Source organism: Dendrobates tinctorius, unplaced genomic scaffold (genome assembly GCF_039654945.1).
Source record: "Dendrobates tinctorius isolate UK_male_01 unplaced genomic scaffold, ASM3965494v1 ptg000009l, whole genome shotgun sequence".
Taxonomy (NCBI): domain Eukaryota; kingdom Metazoa; phylum Chordata; class Amphibia; order Anura; family Dendrobatidae; genus Dendrobates; species Dendrobates tinctorius.
This window is the reverse complement of record NW_027361677.1, coordinates 2,782,113-2,797,596: the sequence shown is the minus strand read 5'-3', so window position 1 is coordinate 2,797,596 and position 15,484 is coordinate 2,782,113. Positions and strand designations below refer to the sequence as shown.

The 15,484-nt window shown below is 45.7% G+C and overlaps 1 protein-coding gene across 2 annotated transcripts in view; it reads right to left on the bottom strand.

Annotated features, from left to right (window-relative positions):
* Positions 1–1,958: 1,958 nt before the first annotated feature.
* CENPT (centromere protein T) overlaps positions 1,959–15,484 on the bottom strand; it is an 82,275-nt gene continuing 68,749 nt past the window's right edge. For both annotated transcript variants that reach the window (XM_073581729.1, XM_073581738.1), the window contains exons 9-13: positions 11,127–12,689; positions 5,096–5,177; positions 4,255–4,419; positions 3,693–3,797; positions 1,959–2,220 (exon numbers count right to left, since the gene is read on the bottom strand). In XM_073581729.1, the coding sequence (XP_073437830.1) occupies positions 2,079–2,220; positions 3,693–3,797; positions 4,255–4,419; positions 5,096–5,177; positions 11,127–12,689 (2,057 nt within the window). In that variant the 3' untranslated portion in view covers positions 1,959–2,078. The remainder of the gene's footprint in view (positions 2,221–3,692; positions 3,798–4,254; positions 4,420–5,095; positions 5,178–11,126; positions 12,690–15,484) is intronic.

Below are 15,484 nucleotides of genomic sequence, written 5' to 3'. Positions count from 1 at the left end.
GCTGTTGTGCAAATGGAATAGACAACAGATAGAAATTATTGGCAGTTATCAAGGCACCCTCAATAAAGGAGTGGTTCTGCCGGTGGGGACCACAGACCACATCTCAGTACCAATGCTTTCTGGCTGATATTTTGGTCACTTGAATGTTGGTTGTGCTTTCACACTCGTGCTAGCATGAGACGGACTCTACAACCCACACAAGTGGCTCAGGTAGTGCAGCTCATCTAGAATGTCACATCAATGCGAGCTGTGGCAAGAAGGTTTGCTGTGTCTGTCAGCGTAGTGTCCAGAGGCTGGAGGCGCTATCAGGAGACAGGCCAGTACACCAGGAGACGTGAAGGGGCCGTAGGAGGGCAACAACCCAGCAGCAGGACCGATACCTCAGCCTTTGTGCAAGGAGGAACAGGAGGAGCACTGCCAAAGCCCTGCAAAATGACCTCCAGAAGGCCACAAATGTGCATGTGTCTGCACAAATGGTTAGAAACCAAATACATGAGGATGGTGAGTGCCCGACGTCCACAGATGGGGGTTGTGCTCAGAGCCCAACACCGTGCAGGATGCTTGGCATTTGCCACAGAACACCAGGATTGGCAAATTCGCCACTGGCGCCCTGTGCTCTTCACAGATGAAAGCAGGTTCACACTGAGCACATGTGACAGACATGACAGAGTCTGGAGACGCCGTGGAGAGCGACCTGCTGCCTGCAACATCCCTCAGCATGACCGGTTTGGCAGTGGGTCAGTAATGGTGTGAGGTGGCATTTCTTTGGAAGGCCGCACAGCCCTCCATGTGCTGGCCAGAGGTAGCCTGACTGCCATTAGGTACCGAAATGAGATCTACAGACTCCTTGTGAGACTATATGCTGGTGTGGTTGGCCCCGGGTTCTTCCTAATGCAAGACAAAGCCAGACCTCACGTGGCTGGAGTGTGTCAGCAGTTCATGCAAGATGAAGGCATTGAAGCTATGGACTGGCCCGCCCGTTCTCCAGACCTGAATCCGATTGATCACATCTGGGACATCATGTCTCGCTCCATCCACCAACGTCACATTGCACCACAGACTGTCCAGGAGTTGGCGGATGCTTTAGTCCAGGTCTTGGAGGAGATCCCTCAGGAGACCACCCGCCGCCTCATCAGGAGTATGCCCAGGCGTTGTAGGGAGGTCATACAGGCAAGTGGTGGACACACACACTACTGAGCATCATTTCCTTGTCTTGAGGAATTTCCACTGACGTTGGATAAGCCTGTAATTTGATTTTCCACTTTGATTTTGAGTATCCTTCCAAATCCAGACCTCCATGGGATATTAATTTTGAATTATGTTGATCATTTTTATTTTTTCTTGTTCTCAACGCATGCCACTGTAATTAATAAAGATTTGAAACTGCAATATTTCATTCATTTATATCTACGATGTGAAATCTTAGTGTTCCCTTTATTTTTTTGAGCAGTGTATAAGGGAAGAATGATAATGACGGGATTTGCCTGACTATCTCGTGTGTATTCGAGTCTTTCAACTGTCCTCCATCAAAACATTTTGGGGAAAGATTTCAACATGAAGATCCACAAGCTGATTTCTGTCCCTCTTCTCATGAAATTAAACATGTACGCTCAGCTGAGTGAAGTGTGCATGTTGATGCTGAAGTTGGTAGAAATTGCCATTTTTTCTGTGTGTGGCCAGACTGTACAGTAAGGAACATCAGAAAGTAGGAAATCACCCAAGTGCTAGAATATGGCAATTTTTTTTCCCCAACTCCAAGTGTATTGTTTGAGGACCCTCTCTACGAAATCGTTCACCGCTGATTGCTTACAGCAGTGGCTACTGAAGTAGGCAATGAGCAGTACACAATGGAATTAAAAATCTACTTGTTCTTGAGAACGGAAAAAAATTTTGTTACGAGGTAAATGGCAAAGTTGCTTATTTTTACAAATTTAAGCCATTTATGATGAGACAGTCCCTTAAATCATAAATATAGAATTTATTTTATTTACTTTCCCACAAAATATATATATCAGCATTTTTGTACAAAAGGATCTTTAAACCCCACATTACTATTTACAGTATAACCTATATTATGGCTATTTACAACATGAGGCCGCAAGTTTGGGAAGCACCTGGTTTCCGCTCATTGCACATGGAATTAAAAGTGTTCTGCAATCCAACGGTAAATATTTCTCGATGAGAACGTTGAGAGAAGTGGTGTCGGTCACCAGACGCTGCCTGCGGGTGGAGAACATACAACGTGGTAAATGGGATATAAACCAAACACGTGACGTAAGTCAAAGACTTGCAGTACTAACAAACATGCAAATGGATATCCAAGTACAGTACATAGATGTAAAGAGTGTAGTTCTCCTGGAAGAAGTGTCCATACCGAGAATGAAAGGTCTCCTATATTGTAGGGTCACAAAGACAAATATTTGTAGCAATATTACTGTTCTTAAATAGGTACTCTGAGAATATATTAAAAATGACTGCTGTAACATATTTCAATCTGCAACCGGTCCTAGTAACATGTCAGAATGGGTTGGCGCATGAAGAAACAGCACTCGAGACGTGTCTCAACTGTCAGAGGATCAGCATTGTGAACTGATCAGCTCACTCAGCCAAAAAGTAAAGGAAGAAAAAAAAACTTGTCCTCAGCAGACCAGGCTATGATTTTCCTGCTTCTGTCCTCCTTCATGCCTTACTGCAAACCTGTCAGTCCTCCGCCGTGCTGATTTGTAAACCTGTCCTTCTCAGTTAGCCTGACATTGGAGAAAAAAATAAATCCTGTTCTGAGGGACAAGTATCTTTATTCTCTTATTACAGCCTTGCTACATGGCCAAGTTAGCAAATGAGATCACGATGCTGCTCCTCTAACACTTGAGACATATCTTGAGCTGCATTTTCTTAGGCGGCAAAATTGCCCTGACACGTGACTTGAAATATGTCATAGCGGCCATTTTTATCACATTTTCTGAGAACCCATCCAAGATAAATGCATGTCTTATCGGTGAAACCCTCATGTAGTACACATTTATGGCATATTTTCTGGATATGCCTTATAAATGTATGAGATGGGAAAACTCCTCTGAGGATTTTTAAGGCTCCATTCTCACGAGTCAGATTTGCCACAGATTGTGGCATTGATTCCACGAAATCCGGACATTCCAGGTAGAGTTGGAGCTTGGCTGCCTTTGGATAGCTGGGCACTTGCTCTTTCCGACAAGTTACCAGTGCAGCACAGTGTTCTACTCTAAGACCCCTTTTTGACTACCATAAAAGGCATATTGTAGGTCACTAAAGGGTTAAAACACACCTGGGGTGCTTTATGTAATCATCTATAAGAATTATTACCTACACCAATCACAGTCCGGCGATCATTTTATATTCTGCTCTTTGTGAATTCAGTATCTAAGGGCCGGATGGTGACAGCTACACGCCACTTTCTGCCATCTCTGTCAGCCGCATACATTTGAATGACATGGCAGTGTGCATGCTTGGCCACCGCTGTGTTCAAACATCTCTAGAATGAGGGTTTGGGACCCTCGTTCTACTGATTATGTGAGGGTCTCAGTGCGCATACATTTATCACTCATCTTGATGTAGAATTATTAATACATTTTCCACTACTGGCATGACTTTTGCTATATCTGACGGTTACATTATATTAACATTTTCATGCGGGGGTCGATAGAAGTTGACCTCACCTTTTCATCAAGAGCTCCATGTCGGCCCGGGTTATCGTTTTCCTCTTGGCGTGAGAGGTGTACGCAGATAGATCGCTTGCCAGCTGGTTCATATACACCTCTAAACTGTGTATAAGAAAAATATAAGGAATTATTGCTGTGTACGGCTCATGCAAGTGTAGGGTTATGTACTATGAAAAAGCCATGATAGAAGTTACAAGATGCCAATGGATAGCAGTGACCTGCCGCTGTGGCTACCTGCTGAATCGGGAGCTGAGGGCCCTTGGGATCACTAGATAAGGAGAAATTTCTAAAGCTGCACTCCCTCTCCCCCCCCACCAAAATCATGGCAGTGCTGCTTTACTAAATCAGTGTACAATAAACTTTGTGGAATTAGTAGGTAATGGTACCGCAGTTGCTAGAGGCAGATGGTATAATTCAGCCATCATCTGGTGGAAAATATGCGTGCTCGGCATGTGAGCCGGCAGCAGACATGTGACGTAAATATATGACATATGTCAGGAAGGGGTGAATAAAGCATTCCTCAAATGATAACTCCTATAAGTGCAGCCTAAAGCCTTACCATTTTTCCACATCTGTTAACGCTTCCTTAGAGACTCGCACTTGAGCGTGATGGTTAAATATCCGCTTCACCTGGCTGCTGTTAAGCACCGATCCAGATTTTTTAGGCTTTGTGCTTTTCGTTCTCTGGATCTTCTTGCGGACGGGAGCAGGTTTATCTGGGTGTCTAAAAACATGAGAAAAACCTTGAAAAGGATCCCAGAGTCTGCTCTGCAGGCAGCGTGTTAGAAAGTAGTCGGAGAGGAGCAGATAGATCTATAGGGTTGTGGGCATATTTTGTATCATTTGTGTTTTAGCCATTTAAATCCCTATAGGAGTCCAGTAGGCGGTGCTAATTGCTGATTGACAGTCTTCCTTTTAAGGCAGGAAGTCTTCGGAGAAAAACACTTAAAGTAGTTCTTATCACCAACATTAAAAAAATTAAAATATTTAAAAAAAAAAAAAATAAAAACGAGTGAGCAGCCTCAAATTGGAGAATTTTCTAACACCTATTAACCAAAAGTCCCGGGCGTGCCGACTGCACAAAGTGAAATCTTGCTACGACGAACAGGGCCCACAACCTGGAAGCACGGACCCAATTTTTGCTATAAAACTCATGTAAACAGTAGGGATTACTATTCTTTCCACTACAGTTTGCTGCATTTCAGCAAGGCTTGTCAAGAGAAGAACAAATCCTTCAAATTGCTCCTGCATCATACAAATAAAGGTCACTGAGGGACAGAGTCGTCCTCGCTTCACATGGTCGATGCACCAGGATTCATCAATCCGTCATAATAAAGCAGAACCTCTGGTGAAGTATCTTCACCCCTCGATGGGAATCTAGAAATATTATGTGAACTTACACAAAGCGAATAGATTTCATGTAAGGCGGAGGTTCTGGCAATTCCTCAAGAACCAGCTGGTTACTTTCTACTTTTTCAAGCTCTGTTAGAAAAAAAAAAGTTTATTAATAAATATAATTAACAAAAAAATAGGGATTTTCATGTACTCACCGTAAAATCCTTTTCTCCAAGCCAATCATTGGGGGACACAGGACCATGGGTGCTATGCTGCTGCCACTAGGAGGACACTAAGTGAAAACACAGAAAAGTTAACTCCTCCTCTGCAGTATACACCCACCCACCGGCTGAAGTTGAACCAGTTCGGTAACAAAGCAGGAGTTTCAAAGAAATAACAGTAACAATAACAAATTATGCCAAAACTAAGAACGAAACACTAAGCCAATAGGCTATCAGGGTGGGTGCTGTGTCCCCCAATGATTGGCTCGGAGAAAAGGATTTTACGGTACACAAAAATCCCTATTTCTCATATGCCTCATTGGGGACACAGGACCATGGGACGTCCTAAAGCAGTTCCTGGGTGGGGAGCAACACAACTGCTAAAAACCCCATGTACCACTGGCTTACAGATGTGGTGCTGCCGGTTGCAGAATGCACTTGCCAAGAGCTGTATCTGCTGAGGCCTGAAAATGTATGTGATAGAGTTTTGTAAAGGTATGCCAGCTGGACCCAGTCGCAGCTTTGCAGGACTATTCTGCTGACACAGATGTCGAACAGCCCAAGAGGCGTCCATTGACTGAGTAGAATACGCCTTAATCCCTACTGGGACAGGTGTGCCCTTGACACAGTAGGGGTCCTGAATAGCCGAGCGAATACACTCGGCTAGTGTGGCGTTTGAAGTGGCTAAGGCCGTCCTATGCCCCTCTGAAAGCCCGAACAGGACATCTGACTTGCGCAAGGAAGATATCCGCGAGATGTACCGTCTAAGAGCCCTAACCACATCCAAAGTTTATAGAGCTCCCTCGATACGATGAACTGGTGCCGGAGAGAATGAAGGCAAAACGATGTCCTCATGAAGATGAAAAGAAACAACTTTTTGCAGAAAAGATGGCGACGTCCTCAAAATTGCCTTGTCTTGCTGAAAAATCAGGAACGGAGGTTAGCAGGATAGAACCGCCAACTCAGAGACTCGTCTGATTGACGTAATTGCCACTAGGGGAAAACCACTTTCCAAAGGGAGAAAAGTTATTGTCACGTCCTGCAGTGGTTCGAAAGGGAGTTCCCATAGAACTCCGAGGACCAAGTTAAGATCCCATAATTCCAACAGTACTTTTTAGGGCGATGCCACGCTGGAAACAACCTGAATGAACGGCTTCACCTGTAACCCGTGGTAATCTTGCGTTGGAATAGAACTGACAAGGCTGAAAATTGTCCTTTGAGCGAACTAAGTGCAAAAAACCCGACTCCAATTCAGATTGCAGGAATTCCAAGATGGAAGGGATGGAGAACACCAGAGGAGATCATCTATGGGCGTTTGCTCCATGACAAGAAAGTTCTCCAGGTGCAATGAGAACTGCGCATGGACGCGGGTTGCCGAGGACTAATCTTGGTGATTACTGAATGAGAGAATCCAGCTTGGGCTAAAAACTAGGATTCAATGGCCCCGCCCTCAAAGACAGGGTCCCGGAGTTCGGTGGTAACCCTGCAAAAGTAGAACCATACGATTTAGTAGATGCCAGGGAACCTCGGCGACAAGTTGAACTGGTTCCGCATACCATGCCCAGCGCGGTTAGTCCAGCGCAACTAGGAATACTGGTATCTCCCTTTGTTCCAATGGTCTTGATGACCTTTGGGAGTAAAGTAAAAAAAATGTACAGGAACTAAAAACGATGCCACGGCACAACCAGAGAGTCTGCTCCGATGGCGCATGGATCATGTGCTCGGGCAATGCACTGGGGAACCTTGTTGTTTAGCCTTGAGATCCCCAACCAGAGTCCCCCAGCGAGGACAAATCTGCTGAAAGACTTCTGGATGAAGAGGCCATCCTCCCAAGGCGAGGCTCTGGCGACTGAGAAAAAAAAAGTTTGACGCTCAATTCACTATGCGCGGGATGTGAATCACCAAGATGGCCGAATGGTTGCTCTCGGTCCAACAGAGGATTTGACCCACTTCGTGTCTGGCTGACTAGCTGCGGGTACCCCCTTGACAGGTGATATACGCCATAGCTGTGGCGTTATTGGATTGGATCCTGATGGGGTGACCAGCGAGGAAATTACGAAAACTCGGTAGGGCCAGTCTGGCCACCCGCATCTGAAAACTGTTGATGGAGAGACACGACACTCGAATGGACCAACACTCCTGTGCCGTGTGATGGCGAAAAAACTATACCCCAGCCAAGAGGACTGGCGTCGGTGGTCCACTAACCAACGCAATGGGAGGAGAGAGAGAAAAAAAAAAAAAAAAAAAACTTTCCTTGGTTCAAAAGAGGGCTACAGCTTCTACCACCCGAGGGTCTGCCTGACCCGAAGAGACAGACGGAACCGACGGTCGAGTATGGATTCCTACAAAGCCAACAGCGGCGCATGTTGCTAAGGGCGGAAATGGAATTGTGCGAACGGAACGGCTTCCATCGCCGCTACCATTTTCCTGCGAATCCCCATGAAGAACCATAAGTACCACCACTCCCCGAGCTTGAAGAATGGCTGTGACAGCTGCCATGACCCTGGTGAAGACTCTGGTGGCGGTGGGGAGGCCGAAGGGCAAAGCAACGAACTGGAAATGTTCCCCCGTGAACTACAAAGCGTAGCAAACTGTTGATGGGGAGGAAAGATTGGGATGTGAAGATAAGCATCCCTAATGCCGATCGACGCCTGAAAACTCCCTTTTTCCCATGGAGGCGGCGGAGAGAATCCATTGTGAAGCGCTGTACCTTGGCAAAACGTGCTTAACAGCATTAGGCTTGGCAAAATGTGTTTAACAGCGTTAGGTCCAGTATGGACCGCTGTCGGGGAAGAGGAAGAAACTCTAGTTTTTATCTGGTGGACCAGAGCTCTCTGACCCACTCGTCGTTGACGACCGAGAGCCAGGCATGACGGAATGAACGTAAACGTCCACCTAATTTGTCGTTGCCCCCGGATGCCGCACCAGGTCATTGTGTAGGAATTTAAGGGATCTGGCTCCCTTACGCAGACGTCCCTGGCCTGGATTTCTAGGTGCAGCCAGGGCTGTATGACATCTGGGAACCTATGTTCCCAAGCGGGGACCGTCCTGACCCAGAAAAGAAAGTTGTAGAAGACCAACTGGAGTTGTCAAGAGGTCTGTTGTTGAGTCCAAAAAAAGGCTGTGCGGGCCTTTGTTGAGGAAGGAATTTACTATTCCCTCCGGTAGCGTCAGATATGAGACCCATTTGCTAAGGCAGAGAAGTTAATAATTTCTTGGAAGCGGAATCTGCTCGCCAATCTCGGAGCCATAGGGCCCATCCGATGGAGACTGCATCTGCAACTACCTGTGGAGTGCAATTGGCCACCTCTAAAGAAGCGTTAACTACGAAGTCCCCGGCCTGAGCTATCTGACTAGCGAGGTTGGCTGCCTCTGGGGGAAGACTGCTATCCTGAATGGTTGTCCCCGGCCTGGTCAACACCTCTGCCCGAGCGACCATAGCCTTAGCCACCCAAGTCGCAGCAACAGATGGAAAGAGCGCCGCTCCGGAAGCCTCGAAGGCTGAGCGAGCAAGGTAGTCAATTTGAGTCAGTGGGTTTCTGACTGAGGAACCGTCAGATAGGTGTAGGAGCGTTTCGGATGCAAGGCGAGAATCACCAAAGGGGACTGTAGCCTATCCTTCATTAGATCTTGATCAAAAGGCTATTTAGACTTAATAGGCTGTTAACCTGCGAATCTGGCCAATGCCTATGTCTCTGGACAATGTCCTTAGACTCAGGATGAATGGCAACTACTTTGTGAACATGTGTAGTCTTGTTAAAGGACACTACGTGTTCCGGAGCGGAAATATTTTCCTCGTCCACCCTCAGTGTCTTGTTGACCGACCCTATAAAAGAATTAAGTGTCTCTTGATAATTCGGGGGATCATAAATACAAACTCCTTACAGATGTTGTCCTTGGTGGGATCTGAACCCAGGACCCGAGTGCTGCAAGGATGCAGTGCTAGCCACTGAGCCACCGTGCCACCCCATGGGCCAATGACGTGTCAGCCTCGCATTCAGAGTCATATTCACTGCGAACGTCAGGAGAGGGAGAACGAGAGATGGAACTTGCAGACACCGAAGCGTGAGCATGATCGGGGGATTCGTCATGTGTCCTATTTTCTAGAAAACCTGAGCATCTCTCGGCAGAGTACAGCCCTTGCTGACGGACTGTCACGACCGTCGCCAGAGCCCTCCGTGGTTTCCTTACTTAAAGAGAATCCCCGGAGGGAGGGTATTGCTTCGGTCATGGAATCCATAGACCGTAACAGGTATGCAGTCCACTCAGGCGGACTAGACTCAGCGGAATTTGTGGCGGAGGCAGGCACCTTTGGGCAGATTCTGTGTCACAATCCATGTATAATGGAATATTGTGAGCCTGGGGCAAGGCTGTAGTAAAAACACTGTTGCCACACATTGCAGAGAAAGTGTATAGCACTTGCCGAGAAGGGGTTAATGTCACCTGCTGAGGCGCAGTACAGGCTACCCAGGTCCTGTTCTTGTGTCCCCAGGGGAGAAGGGTGCCTTTGTGATCCTTGCTCAAAACTTGCTGACTCCTTCCAGCGTTACTGCCAGCGCTGCCAATTAATGCCATCGTCAGCCGTCAGGAAACAGGCTGAGAGAAAAAAAATTATGGCCTTCGAGAATAGGAGAGCACTTCTCGTTCAGGACGTGGGCCGGCACACTCACAGTGGGCGGAGCTAAGTAACTGCGGCCTAGCCCGACTAGAAGCCGGGAGCTAAATTTCTGACGGCCGTCGGCTGAGGAGGGGGACCGCGCATGTCGGCGCGGAGACCTACCGTCTGTGATCAGCGCTCCGTCATACTCACGGAGGTGGTGTAGCAGAGCCAGAGCTGCGCTGTCATTAAAGATATAGTCCTCAATCTATCCTCCCTTTAGACAGGGGGATGGAGAGGTTGCCGCCTGTATTCTTGTCCGTTAAGTAGTGGGGCTGCAGCGCCATTACATGGGGGCCTTGTTCGGCTATATACCTGGCTCCGGGGGAGGAAACATGAAGGTGGCACTCCCTTTGCCTCTTAGGGACCGTGCAGGAACCGTTGCCCGTAAGGGAGCCAAGGCATGATCCCTTCGTCGCAGGAGAGGGTACGGGGAGGTATACTCAGTGTTCTCGCCTGTAGATGGTTCGGGGGAGATCGGACCCTAGAAAGGATCCGTCGCCCCCCTCACTGTTAAATAAAAATTTACAGAAAAAATTAAAAATGGAAATAAAAATGTTGGGGTCTGAAGCCAGACCCAAGTGCTTCCTACAAACACTAAGCAAGAACTGGTTCAACCTCAGCCGGTGGGCGGGAGTATACTGCAGAGGAGGTGTTAACTTTTCTGGGTTTTCACTTAGTGTCCTCCTAGTGGCAGCAGCATAACACCCATGGTCTTGTGTCCCCCAATGTGGCGTAGGAGAAAAAAGCCCTATAGCTTCATACATGCACCCAGACATGAAGGTAGGCCTAGATGCTATTTTTTCACAGTATTAAGAAGCACTCCCAAGAAAGGGATGATCTTCTAGCCCCTTGGAAACAGTTAAGATGCACACAACACATGCGTTCATATAATAACCAAGCGCCACCTCTCCTGCACGACGTCACTTCTCAATGAAATCCTATCACTGCCTCGGAATGAAAAAGCAGCCTTCGGTCTACACAGAAGCAGTCAGATCAAATAATCTGATATGCGGTCCCAGGATGGCGCCATATCACAAGGTGGTGCTTGGTAAGTATAAGGACACATGTTCTTTGGGAGAGAAGCTGTTGTCGGAGGTGCCTAGCAGCAGCTTATTCCCCTCTTCTCGTTGGAAACTGTTACACTCCGGTAAGTGGTATAGTAACATAAACCTAAACTACATTCACCCAGAAGAACACCACATAAAACAAACTTACCCTGAGCCATGGCAAGATCCAAGCTTTCATCGCCAGTGGTTTCTAGCAATTCTGAACCTTCCTCTGGTCTTGATATAGATATACTTTGCAGATGAATGGATTCTGCTGTCTTCATATTATTTTCGTAACTCAACCTTGAACTAAGCCTTGAACGCTGCTCCGGGTGTGAATAATCTGCGACACCTGATGACTTTCTATTACTGTGTGTCACACTGGATTTATTTGGTTGCATGTTACTTTCATTATCTGGGAGGTCATCGGCAACTTTGGCTTCAACACGGACATCATCAGCTTCATCAATGTCATCCTCAACCTCACCTGCACTGCCATCATCAGCTTCATCTTCATCACTGTCGCCCTCAGCCTCACCTGAGCCATAAACATCAGCACCCTCTTCACCTGCAACATGGCCAGCATCAGCTTCTTCTTCACTTCTGTCATCAGTAACTTCTCCTGAGCCATGGACAACATCTGCTCTTTTTTTACTTGCAGCATGGTCATCATCAGCTTCATCTTCACTACTATCATCTGTAACGTCTCCTGAGCCACGGACAACATCTGCTCTTTTTTTACCTGCAGCATGGGCATCATCAGCTTCATCTTCACTTCTGTCATCAGTAACTTCTCCTGAGGCATGGACAACATCTGCTCTTTTTTTACTTGCAGCATGGTCATCATCAGCTTCACTACTATCATATGTAACTTCTCCTGATCCATGGACAACATCTGCTCCTTCTTTACCTGCAGCATGGCCATCATCCGCTTCATCTTCACTATTGTCATCAGTAACTTCACCTGAGTCATGGACAACATCTGCTCCTTCATTACCTGCAGCATGGCCATCATCAGCTTCATCTTCACTATTGTCATCAGTAACTTCACCTGAGTCATGGACAACATCTGCTCCTTCTTTACCTGCAGCATGGCCATCATCAGCTTCATCTTCACTATTGTCATCAGTAACATCTCCTGAGCTATGGAAAACATCTGCTCCTTTACCTGCAGCATGGCCATCATCAGCTTCATCTTCACTATTGTCATCAATAACTTCACCTGCAGCATGGCCACCATAAGCTTCATCTTCACTGTCATCTGTAACTTCACCTGAGCCATGAACATCATCAGCTCCATCTTCACTACTGTCATCCACAACTTCACCTGAGCCATGGACACTATCTGCGCTATCTTTACTACTCTTATCAACAGCTTGATCTGAGACATGGACAACACCATCCTCTCTATCTTCCCTTCCATCGCTGTCCTCAATAACGTTTCTGTGGTCTCCTCTGAAGTCTTTAGTCACATTTTCTTCTATAGGGCGATCATATGCCTTTAGCTTTCTAGTTCCTCTCTCCGACAGTTCACCACTGGCTTCTTTTCTCTCATCCTGGGACAAAAGAAAGAGTTTGCTTGCTCGTCTTTGTTTTCTGTGTTCAGACTTAGGTGTGTTTGCGTCCTTCCTCAACGACTGAGTGTACAACTCATTATTCATTAGAGCTAGATTATTGGATGAAGCTTCGGATCTGTCCTCCATAGCAGGGGGAATGAAGCATTCTTGGCTACCTGAGGGAACAGTGATGTCAGTAGGATGTTAAACGAAAGTATGGAAAGTATTTCCTGTGCACATTTGAAGAGAACCGGTCAGCAGACTTTACCCCAATAAATTCTTCCCTCCATCTTTGGCCACAGTTGGGTTACTGTACATCCAACCCTGTATCAAAAAAGAGGACAGATATGCAGTGCCTGGTCACTGTCTGTAAAATTGACCAAGCTGTACAGCTCTGCAACTAAGCACTTCCACCAGGAATAGCTGCTGTGCGGGGGTCCCAGGTGTCACACCCCCACCGATCACAATTTGATGACCTATCCAAAGAACAGATCATCAATGTACAAGTCCTAGACAACCCCTGTAATCCATTTGTACAAGGCATTATAGCAGACTAAGGCCGTTTTCACACTTCAGGCTTTCGGTATCCGGCATGGTGCGGCGAAAAACCGGACTATCGGATACGGCCGCAAACGCAGACACTGGATCCTTCTTTCTGCCGGATATATTCCTGGCAGAGAAGGTTTCCGGGCATGCGCAGTGCGAAAAACCGGTCCGGCGTTGGGAAAAAACGTTGCATGAAACGTTTTTTCCAGACGCCGGACTGGCTATTTTCTCCAGATCCGGAAAAAAACGGACGCGCCACAAAGCCATCCGGCGCAATGCGGCAGCAATGATACAGCATGGGGAAAAAGCCGGATCTGGTCGTAACAGGCGCCGGATCCAGCAGTCCGGTTTTTCGCCGCACCATGCCGGATACTGAAAGCCTGAAGTGTGAAAGTGGCCTAATAGATACAAATTTAGAAATATCTCATCAGGCCACAAACGATGGAGGGAACAGTTATTAGGGGAAGATGATGCACTACACACTTAGGGCGCTTTTCCAAAATGGATGCAGTTCCTACCCGGCACAGGGATGATGTGGGCTCGAAAGCTTATACTCTGATGAAATAAAGTTGCTATAATAGGTCATTATATGGTGAACGCCATGCCAAAATGAAAAAAAAAATTAAAAATTAAAAGTAGCTGAATTGCTTCCCTCTGTTACTAATACATCATAAAAAAACAATTGGCTGATTAGTTGATTGGCTGCAGCATATGATGTACAGGTTTAGTTGATGAGTGGGGGAGGGGGTTCTTTACCTTTTACACTACCTACTACAAAAAGTAGTGGACAACCCCGTTAATAGCGTTCATAAGGGTTCCTGTATTTTTTTACAGAAATCCAAACAAATAGAGTCTGAGCCCATTTTGGTGGAGTCGGAGGTGGAATCTGTAAGAAATGGACCGACTCAGACTCCTAAAAAATATAATTGGGTACAGTAGTTCAATGCAGTTTGTGGGGAATATTTTTCTCATAAGAATTTGGGAAAGTCATGAAATGTCCTATAAATGTCTGTTCTATTCCTGATCTAAGGTCAAGACTTTAAGCTGAGATGAAACTGTGCCGCAGTTTATGTTCATGATAAGTTGTGAAGCTCCTCCTCTACAGAGAAGGGGAAAAAAATAACAAAACACAAAGGGAAGGAATGCCTGCATTCATCTCAGAACTTCTGGAGTGGACAGGAAAGCAGGATTATGGTAAGTACTTCTTAAAACATATCTAAACTTTCAATAAACTGTGCATAAACCAATAGTCCAGTATATGTTGTCTCTGAATACTTGATGTTTTAGTTTGTTTTTCCTCTTAGCTCCTATTTGGAGAAATTAGCTGCTCTGATGACATATACACTATACATGGAATAAAAGGGAAAAACTGTTTTATAACATCTCAAATTCGTAAATTTAACAACAGGATCGATGAGAACATATATATTTGTGTATGTGTGCTCTGGAATATGATTCAGCACAAACATGCTCCCTCCCACCTCCCCTCTTCATAGACTGTGAAGAAATATGATGTGAAGCATTTAGTGAGCTACTAGATAAGCCTGACATTGAAAGTTCAGTGTAAAGCTTTCTAACATATTTCACAAACTTTACACTTATCTGTCCTATTGATTTATGCAAAGATTGTTTTATTTCTACCCTAAATTATACAGTGCATGATTCCCTATTCTTGCAAAAATTTCAATATACTTTTTTTTACAGGACAAAATTTTTAGAGTGAATTTACATAATTACAAAATGTCTATGAAGTCAGCTGTATTTGAGCATTTCACAGTGACTCAACATAAAAACATTTTGTGTGTCAGTGTATAAGTGACCCAGATGAAAACAAATACTGTGATGCCAAAATCACTGCATACTCAGGCTGAGATAAAAATGTTCCTTCAAGAGCTTCCAATCTAAAAAGACATTTACAGCGCTTCCACCCAGAAGTTTACAAAGCTGTGATTGAAAAGGATCACAGCAGCACCAAGAAACCAGAGACCAGTACTTCCCACCAGGCAAAGGAGGAGGAAAGAGTGTCTCAAAAGTCACTTACAAGATATTTTGAAAGTGACAAAGTTACTGTAACAATGACAGCAGATGTGTTTAAAAGGAAGCTCATCGAGCTTGTTGTGAAGGACAGTGTACCATTATCATTATTTGCACGACCAGCTTTTACAGCTCTTATGGAGAAATGGTCCGCAAACTTGGCGTTTCTCTGGAAAGAGAAAGTATTAGAAAATTAGTGACTGAAGAAGCCCTTTACCAAAAGGAAGATTTTCAAAAGACTCTCAAGAGAAGCTTTGTGTTTCTTAAAATGGTTGCCTGCACACATCACAGAGTGAACTATTTTGCTATCAACGTTCAATATGTTTGTGACAACAAAATAATTATTACCAAGACGCTGGCAGTAAAAGATACTGAAGCTCATCACAGCAGC